This window comes from Dendroctonus ponderosae, unplaced genomic scaffold, assembly GCF_020466585.1.
Source record: "Dendroctonus ponderosae isolate FM_Combo_2020 unplaced genomic scaffold, Dpon_F_20191213v2 Dpon_F_20191213_2, whole genome shotgun sequence".
NCBI lineage: Eukaryota > Metazoa > Arthropoda > Insecta > Coleoptera > Curculionidae > Dendroctonus > Dendroctonus ponderosae.
Genome location: NW_026018165.1, coordinates 13,820,065 through 13,830,385, shown reverse-complemented (window position 1 = coordinate 13,830,385; position 10,321 = coordinate 13,820,065). Strand labels below are relative to the sequence as shown.

The 10,321-nt window shown below is 33.9% G+C and overlaps 2 protein-coding genes across 2 annotated transcripts in view; one reads left to right on the top strand and one right to left on the bottom strand.

Moving 5' to 3' along the window:
• LOC109544625 (protein OSCP1) overlaps positions 1–1,118 on the bottom strand; it is a 17,264-nt gene extending 16,146 nt beyond the window's left edge. The window contains exon 1 of the mRNA XM_019914931.2: positions 893–1,118. The gene's annotated coding sequence lies outside the window, so the exon portion shown is untranslated. The remainder of the gene's footprint in view (positions 1–892) is intronic.
• The window catches only part of LOC109546314 (protein 5NUC), a 12,955-nt gene continuing 3,016 nt past the window's right edge, over positions 383–10,321 (top strand). Inside the window, exons 1-3 of the mRNA XM_048663551.1 lie at positions 383–505; positions 2,298–2,633; positions 6,062–6,240. Of these exons, the coding sequence (XP_048519508.1) occupies positions 2,438–2,633; positions 6,062–6,240 (375 nt within the window). The 5' untranslated portion in view covers positions 383–505; positions 2,298–2,437. The remainder of the gene's footprint in view (positions 506–2,297; positions 2,634–6,061; positions 6,241–10,321) is intronic.

Below are 10,321 nucleotides of genomic sequence, written 5' to 3'. Positions count from 1 at the left end.
CTTGTTACTAAGTATAAACGAACGCCCCTACAATCGCAATTTTCAATTTCATGAATGATCAACATTTTGGCAACTTCCCATAAGAATGACAAATTTTTGAGCAAAACTAAAATGGACTTGACATTTGAAATATTTTTCAAAAGTTCAAAAATAAAAGTATTGAGCAAAATCAAGTAATAGCAAAATAGTCGAGAAACAAATATAGTTAGTGAAAAAGTCGATTTTTCACGCAATTAATTTGAATGAAATGTTTTGATCAATTTTAACTAAGAAAAATAACTGTGTAGAGTTTTCTTTCGTAGTTGGCAGCCAAAAAATGGCTTGTTCCAGTATCCTAATTATTTAAATTACATCCTCTTGGTGAATAATAAAACATTAGCTCAGACCGATTTTGCGATCGTCGAGCAAGTTCAGTCACAATCAGTAGTTCAAACGCGCTCTTGAACAACGCTCGATGCCGCATTCCGCGAAACCGGCTGAGTGCGAGACCCAAAAATCCTAAAGGGTACGTTTTCCTAATTACATTGCTAAAATTACTTTACAAAATTCAGTGTCTTTGTCTGACTTTTTATGGCCTTTATTCTATATTTTCCTCAATTATTAAAAAAAAATCTACAAATATCTAAGTCGCTCTCAGGTTTAGATAATGATACCACTACACGTCACGAAATAAAGGATTTTTCCTTTAAAAAGTTGTTATAAAACAATTGTTAACTGGTAGAAAAAACAGACGCTCCAATTTCCATGGGTTTAGAAAAAATTCAAACTTTCCATTGCAAATCTACTTTGTTCATTAAAACCTTTCCCAAACCAATTTTTTTGTTGCAAAAGTTTGCAAAATGTTAGAAAAAAACCAGAAATAATCAGTAAAAGAACAAGCGAAATAACAAACCTCTTTGCGCTCACATTGGTGTAAACCAGGCTTCACATATGCTCTGGTCCTACTTATAATAGAACTTGAGATCCGTCTTTTGGCTTAAGTCGCAAACATTTCATTAATGTTAAAACGATGAAAGACACTCAAACCAGCCACTTTAAATTCTTTGTCGGTTAGTTTTAAAATAAACTTGAGTTAACTTTATTGAATTGTTGATTGCTTGCAAATGGGTTAGCAGACATTTTAAATTGAAAAATCGGTTTTAATATCCCCACCAACATTTTTTAAGTATTTGCGCATTCTCATCAAATACCTTGTATCTTATTTGCACTGTCTTGGTTTCTATAACTCACTTTTTGCATTTTCGAAGGAATTTTCTGGCTATTTTTGTACTAACCAACCCTCGCTCTAAAAATTGTGCGAAATTGCCAATAATTTCATCATTCGTAGGTCGTTTGTATACCTTTAAACCCCGCTTGAAATCTACTTACCCCCGGCCTGATAAACCTGCGAAACACGCGATCATTAGATAATCATCTAAGTTTAAATAAATTCTTATATAAATATAAATTAAAAAGTATGAAAATAAATTATAAAGAACACATAATAAATAACACTCTGCTGGTATGAACTAGTAAATAATGCAGGAATCACGGCTCGTTTCCCTGCTCGAGTCGGGGCAAACTAATTTTCTCATCAAAAATTATAAAAAGTCTATTAATTTTCAAAAAAAAATCGTTTCTTGTGGACGACCAATGTTTATAATGCATGCTTGCGTGATCGATCGTAAAAGTCTTAATCATTCACAAACCACGTAGTTTCCATTATAAAGCAATCAATTTGAAAATGTGCGTTTAAACCATTGTAAAAAGCCCAACAAAGTGTCTTATCGAAATGGAGACATTTGTTCTTAATTTAAATACAATAAAGGAATTAACCAACTTTGAAACGATTGTAATTGTTTGTCGAATATGAAAATGAAATTGTGTCTGTCGACTGATAAAAGGATATATTATAATTAAAATTTATCACTAAAAGACGCCTATTTAGATTTGTGGGTTGTTCGGTCAATAGATGGTGGCAAAAATAAAGCACTATTTTTTCATGGGCCGCCGTTTCGACTGTATTTAAGTCATCCTCAGGGTTCTAAAGAGGAAAACAGAGGGGTTTCAGCCTTGAGCTTAGTGAAGTTGAAACAATTTAAGTCAATCACAGTGTCGTCATTGAGATACTGGAGATTGAGTAATTACAGTCATTGATAAAAATGAAAACTTAACTTCACAATAGAATAAAGTTAGATCTAATTTTAATTGTCGACAAGACCAATGGGTGCAGAAAAGTTTCGCTATAAAAACCCAAAGACACACAGTGTCCCAAAACTCACGGTCGTGGTCATTAAACGGAATATTTTCAATTGCAGGAAGGAAGTGCTCAGCGCAAGTAGTCTCCACTTTACCGCAGGATTTTTTGCCACTTAACATGAAACTACCTCATTTTTCGTAAAACCGCAAGAATCCAATAACGTGTTTCTCATCAGTATTGATCCAAACGAAAGGAAGCATGAGTGCATCCAGATGGCTCAGTTTCCTGCTAGCAGTGACTTTGAATGTGATTTTGGTCAGCTCAGCTCCACATTTGAGGGCTGATGACTTCAGTTTTGTGATTTTACACAACAACGACATGCATGGACGATTTGAAGAAACGGAACGTAACACTGGAAGTTGCCAGAAGGGCAATAGGAATAACACATGTATTGGTACGTACCGGATTTATGTAGAAATCGCAGTGGAGAAGCTGTTGTGTGCTCAGGATTTCGGCAGGTTTATCTATACAGTCAAGTGTCTTCTCAAGACGCAAAGAAACGTTAAAAATTTTTTTTGGTTTGGCTTGAAGAATGCAAATTTTTCGTAAAAAGAGTGTAGTTGATTGAAAATTTCAAACCAGAGGCCCTCAGTTACTAAACTGGCAAAAACCAAACTTACAAGCCATCAGCGTATTCTGCGTATTTTTTTTTTGTTTCCACGCAAAATACTGAAATTCAGAATTGATGCGAATTTTGAGAGCAACTCTTTTGGGTCATATTTGGAGAATGTATAGAGCTGCAAAGCTCTGGTTGCTATTCAGGGACAAAAACGCAAAATATAATTTTTTGGTCCACGCAATTAAATCAGAGCAAGAACAAAAGCAGAACTGATACAGAAGAATTCTTAGGAAAAACTCTTGTTTACTAGCAAAACAGACTAATATGCACTTGAGCGCATTTGGTGGGTAAATAATTAGGAATCCTTTCATTTTCATCATTTGAGGCTTAAAGGAACATATTTTTCAAATTTATTTTGCAAATTTCTCCAATTTTAATTTTCCTGTAAATATCGAACATTGCAGAAATTAAAGAAACTTATAAAACATAAAAATAACAACTAAATTAATCATTTGCTGCCAAATTCAACTATTTCTAGTAGTAAATAAAATAAGTGATTGAAGAACCAATTTTCTACATGAAATGTGATTAATTGATGTAATGCAAATTACTTGCTATTCCACACTTATCCATATAGTAATTTTGTAAGCTGCAAAATATTTTGAATTATAAGCGAAGCGGGATTTTAAGTGGGTTGATAATTAGCATTCAAACAAAGATTACTTTATAAATTCACGTTTTATAGCTAAATCCCTGATCTAATTCCAATGACACTTTATCAGCAAATGCTTAATCCACTAATTAGCAGGTTGAATGATGTCTACTAATCGGTTCTGATACGTTTGCTAAATGTTATTGTTGGTCAAGCTCATGGGAAAAGATATTTCGCATTCTGCATTGCCAATACCTTGCATTAATAACCCTGACAGAGCGGTTTTCAATTGGAACATATTAAGGTTGTTAAAACAATTCGATTCAGCAACCACAATGGAAAATAGTCATTCTCTAGGAGTTTCTTGGAAATAAAAACCTCAACATATTTTTTTGCGCCAAAAAATCCAATCGCTTACACAATCGAATAGTGAATTTGATTCAGAAATGCACTTGAATGACAACGAATGCATCAAATTAAAATTCCGTTAAATTAACCAAATTACACATTGTTGACCATGAAAATTTGGCATCGATAATCAGCATCAGTAGTTGGCAAGTGTTCTAAAATTCACGTACATATTCATGTACCTAACGCTGATTTAGTTTGATCTGTTTAGCCTAATTTCACTTGCCTGATCTTAACACTTGCGTAATATTTTACTACAGATTTAGAAATGAAAGCAAACACCTCAAATACTGACAATCATTTTATCCGGTTCATTGTTATAAAGCCGGGCGGTTTTATATTGCTGCATGATTTTTGAAAGATAACAGAGGTGATCATTCTAAAGAACTCGATTGTCTCCATTCCGAAATTCTGGATGAAAACCAGCTCAATTTTGATCAAATCGAAAACTTTTGGATCCGGGGCATTTCATTACATCAATTATGCAGCGCATAATTATTTAAAAAATTGCGCTTCTTTGGAAAAATTGAAAATAGCCATCAGATGGGCGAACAACAATATCTATTTTTTCCACCAATTGGTCTGTCTGTCTATGCTTTACATTCATTCACATGCTGATTTTTCTTTTGCAAATTTTGTTCAATAATGCACTTTTTCACGCAACTGCAAGCTCTCGAATAAAAATTCGTTACTTCTAAGCCAGCCTGAGCATGGACTTTAAATTCCTACAGTGTAACAAAAACACTTCGATCTAAAACTCTCAGAATTGCATGTAAATCACGTAAGATGCTAATTTTTGCGTCCTTAGTAAGTTTTGGGCAAAAATGGCTTTTTTCACGCAACTGAAAGCTTCTACATAAAAATTCGTAACTTCTAAGCTAGGCTGAGCAGAGGCTTAAAATGTCTACAGTGTAAGGAAAGAACTCGTATCCAAAAAGTCTCACAATTTCATTTAAATTGCATAAGATGCTGATTTTTGCGTCCTTAGCAAATTTCGGTCAAATAATGGACTTTCTCGCGCAACTACAAGCTCTCGAATAAAAATTCGTTACTTCTAAGTCAGCATGAGCATGGACTTTAAATTCCTACAGTGTGACAAAAACACTTCGATCTAAAACCTCTCAGAATTGCATGTAAATCACTTAAGATGCTAATTTTTGCGTCCTTAGTAAGTTTTGGGCAAAAATGGCTTTTTTCACGCAACTGAAAGCTTTTACATAAAAATTCGTAACTTCTACGCTAGGCTGAGCAGGGGCTTAAAATTTCTACAGTGTAAGGAAAGAACTCGTATCCAAAAAGTCTCACAATTTCATTTAAATTGCATAAGATGCTGATTTTTGCGTCCTTAGCAAATTTCGGTCAAATAATGGACTTTCTCGCGCAACTGCAAGCTCTCGAATAAAAATTCGTTACTTCTAAGTCAGCATGAGCATGGACTTGAAATTCCTACAGTGTAAGAAAAACACTTGGATCTAAAAACTCCCAGAATTGCATGTAAATCGCATAAGATGCTAATTTTTGTGTACTTAGCAAATTCTGAACAAAAATGGACTTTTTCACGCAACTGCAAGCTCTTGAATAAAAATTCGTAACTTCTAAGCCAGACTGAGCAGGGACTTGAAATTTCTATAGTGTAAAGGAAGCACTTGTATCTAAAAACTCTCCCAATTTCATTTAAATTGTATTAGATGCTGATGTTTGCGTTCTTTGTAAATCATCAATCAAACAATAAATTTTTTCCGCAACTGCAACTTTTGATTAAAAGCTCTCACCCGGAGTAAGTAGCGATTTGAAATGTTTACAGTCTAAAGAAGTCAATTGAATCCTAAGACACATTTTAATTAAATCCCATTACACAATTATTTTTGCGCCTTTGTTAAAATTGGAATAAAAATAACGTCCTCTACATATGTAGATCTTTACAGCAATAAATAGTGTGAATTATATAATCCATTAATCTTAATTGTTGTCATCTAAAGCTGGCGGCAAGAAATCCAAAAGCAGTGATAAAGCGGCACGAGCGAATAAATTGTTTAAATGAGCGGAATATTGCAAAATAAAGACAAATAAGAAAAACGAGACAAGTTTGGATAAAGCTTTTTGTTAATCAACTAACGATCGCAACCCTGAAAACTGCACTTAAATACGGGAAAAGTTCAGAGCAAATCACAGAAACTTTGGCCATATTTTTTTTTCATTTCAGGTGGAATGGCTCGAACTGCTCATGTAATTAGGGCATATAGACAAAGAGCTAAAGAAAGCGCTGGTCCTCCGGTACTCTATCTTAACGCAGGAGACACATTTGTGGGAACCACTTGGTTTAGCTTATTTACCTGGAACATATCTTCCTCATTTATAAACCTGCTGAAACCAGATGCTTTGGTAAGTGGTTTTACACTTGAACTAAATAGCCCGCGAATATACTGAATATATATTTTAATAATTTATTTATTAAACTTTCAACTGCTCTCTGCTGAATGGTGGAGTTTCCGACATCTTTAACTGGTAGAATTAATAACAGGAAGAAACAGTTAATAACAAAAAGAGCAGAGAAAAAACAGAAGGCTGTTGGTTTACGACGGAAAAAAATATTTAGGAGAGAAACAGTAGACGCCTACCTATGACTCTGATATCATATACCATGTGTTTATGACAATGTTATTATTCTCGCTCTGTAATTATCATTGAAATCCCGATGGTAATTTGACTTGCACGCTCATAATTATAAATAATTCTTCAGCGAAAATATCCATTACTATCCGACTGTTGTGCGAATTTTATCTAAATTGGTTCAATAAAAGCAGGTCCTTATTTCATAGCTCTCAAATTTAAGCGCTATTTTTAAAGATTTTAACCTTCTTTGCCCGACTGGAGTGCAACAGTTCATTGAGATAATATGTGAAAAAATCCACATAAACCGTCTGTTTGGAGGTGGTAGGAAATATTGGGATGATCTCATCAAGCTAACAATGAAGGTTTTTGATGGATAGAAGATTGCAATAGAGAACATTCAAGAACACATTGAGACTATATAGGAAAGACTTCAGTGTGCTAAATAATTGCTAAATACAGTTCAGGAGTTCATCATATTATTTAAAAAATCAAACAAGCAAAATTTCCTCCCAAAATTTAAATGTTGGTCAATTGCGTTAAGTCTTCATAACAAAATTTGCTTACATCGTCAATTTCACTAGTAAGTACCTACTTAACAGATGTTTCAGTCGTGACCATTTTTTTGCCATAGGAATTTATTTGGCAAGACCTCCAGCCCGTAGCTATACAATTCAAATGTTAAAAAACGGTACATTCAATTGATCTACAGATTGATTGTCCAGGGTTCGTGTGATTTCTTTTTTGTGCTAAATTAATTTATGCTTATTAAAGACTGGTCTGTGAAAGTAATGACAACATTTAACCATCCCAGCGTTTCTAGATAGTTTTATCTTAATGAAAATGTTCCTCCCATACTGTTAAAAAGCCATTAAGTGTACACTTAAAATGATGATATGGCTGTTCAAATTTAGATACAACCGTTTTACATTAGCGGAAATAGCCGACAAAGTGGATGTTTTAAAGCAATGGAAATTTTTCATTAATTGAGCATCGCATATTTTCAAGCATATCACGAAACCAATAAGAAGGCTGTGGCTAATTATGCTTCCAAGAATATACGTGCTTAAATTGAAATTGAAGAAAAAAGTTTTAAAATGCACTTGTAATTATTTTTCTCTATTTTTAAATAATTTTATAATCGGAGAATTTACGTAACGTTTTAATTGGGATTCTAATTTATATTTTAGATAAAATTCCTCAGAATTTCATGTAAATCGCGTCAGATGTTAGTTTTTGCTCCATTTCTAAATATTGATCTAAAAATTAGCGTTTACACCCAACTGCAAGCCGTCGATTAAAAATTTCTGATTTATAATCCAGTGCAAGTAGCAACTTAAAATTTCCTCAGCCTAAAAAAGATAAGTGAGTCCAAACATCCTGAAAATTTCACTTCAGTCCCGACAGAAGCTGATTTTTGCTCCTCTTGCTAATATTGGTCTAAAAATGAACGTTTACACGCAACTGCAAGCCCTCGAATAAAATTTTCTAATTTCTAATCCCGTGCAAGTAGCGACTTGAAATTTTCATAGCCTAAAGAAGCTAATTGAGTCCAGAGATCCTGAAAGTTTCACTTCAGTCCCGACAGACGCTGACTTTTGCTACTCTTGCGAATATTGGTCTAAAAATAAACGTTAAAACGCAACTGCAAGCCCTCGAATAAAATTTTCTAATTTCTAATCCAGTGTAAGTAGCGACTTGAAATGTCCACAGCCTAAAGAGGCTAATTGAGTCGAAACATCCTGAAAATTTCACTTCAGGCCCGACAGAAGCTAATTTTTGCTCCTCTTGCTAATATTGGTCTAAAAATGAACGTTCACACGCAACTGCAAGCCCTCGAATAAAATTTTCTAATTTCTAATCCAGTGCAAGTAGCGACTTGAAATTTCCACAACCTAAAGAAGATAATTGAGTCCAAAGATCCTGAAAATTTCACTTCAGTCTCGACAGAAGCTGATTTTTGCTCCTCCTGCAAATATTGGTCTAAAAATTAACCGTTACACGCAACTGCAAGCCCTCGAATAAAATTTTCTAATTTCTAATCCAGTGTAAGTAGCAACTTGAAATTTCCACAACCCAAAGAAGATAAGTGAGTCCAAACATACTGAAAATTTCCCTTCAGTCCCGACAGAAGCTGATTTTTGCTCCTCTTGCAAATATTGGTCAAAAAATGAACGTTTACACGCAACTCCAAGCCCTTGAATAAAGTTTTCTAATTTCTAATCCATTATAAATAGCGACATCAAATTTCCACAACCTAAAGAAGATAATTGAGTCCAAAGATCCTGGAAATTTCACTTCAGTCACGACAGAAGCTGATTTTTGCTCCTCAAATATTGGTCTGAAAATGAACGATTTTGCGCAACTGGAGGCTATCTAATAAAAATGCTTAAYTTCTAATGGAGAACAAGAAGCRACTTGCAATTTTTACARTCTAAACAAGAKAGTTGAGTYTAAAACTCCTCAACATTTCATTTACTCCGTATAAGRTGCTGATTTTTGCCGCMTTYGYAAATGTTGGTCTGAAAATGAAAGTTATCACGCAACGGAAAGCTCTATAGWAAACTTTCTTAATTTCTAATCTAGCGTACGTAACCAGATAAAATTTTTACAGTCGAAAGACACTTGAATCTAACCCAGACTCAAACTTTCATTTAAATTGCATAAGATGCTAATTTATGTGGTGTTTGCAAATGATGGACTAAAAATAACGTCTTCACACACCTGCAAGCTCTTTGATAGATATTCTTAACTTCTAATCCAAAACAAGGAGCGACTTAAAAATTTTAGATGCTAAAGAAGACACTTGGATACAAAAATTCGCAAAATTTCATTTAAATCGCATCAGATGCTGATTTTTGCGGAATTTTGTCAAATAATAGACTTTTCGCGAAACTGCAACCTTTCGAATAAAATTATCTAACTTCTAATCCAGAGCAAGGATCAACTTGAAATTTTCAGGGGCAACTGATTCAATTTCATTTAAATCGAATCAGTTGCTGATTTTTGCGTCCCTTTCAAGGTATGAACAAATCATAAATTTTGCGCCCAACTCCAACCTCTCAAAGAAAAACTTGTAACTTCTAACGCAGATCAAGTGGCGACGTAAGTTTTTTACCGTCTAGAGAAGACAATTGAATCTATTTTTTTTACAGCTCTACAGTTTGCGCTCTTTGTAAATATTGGCCTAAAAATTTACATTTTTGCGCAAGTGCAGGCTAACGACTAAATAGCATTCGGAAATTTTTCTTACTCGAAAGACGATAATTGAATCAACAAGCCCCCAAAATACCATTTAAATGCCGTGGGATTTTACTCATTTTCCAAACTTTTATGGAAAAAATCATGGCTAATAATTTATAAATGGATCAGGAATAGGTAAAATTTAATTTAATTTCCTTTTGAATGTAAAATATATTTTTTATTTGCAACATTAAAAATTCTTTAACGAGATGTTGTACATATGTATTGCTCTTCTTGGGTTTGTGTAAACTCTTCTTTTTGAGTTTCTGTATTTTGTGTCGTCATTTCTTATTTGCTTTGTATAATCTTTAACGTTCAGCATTAGTTCGTGGTTGATGAAAGCCACTTTGAGTTGATCTATTACTTAATGCTCCTTTTTTAGCACAAAATCATTTTTGGCGTTCAGCACTACTTAATACTTTTCGCATTGTAGCGTGTTTTTGTGACTGCTCTTGTGTATGTTGTTCATGAACGTCTGCTACAACTTTTATCTGAATAGGCCTAAAGAATAAATTAATTTTGGTGATTGGAAGACGTTTTATCTGTTTAAAATAGACGGTAAAACGAGGAAGAGCTATAGAGACAGGATACACTTGACACACTATATGTA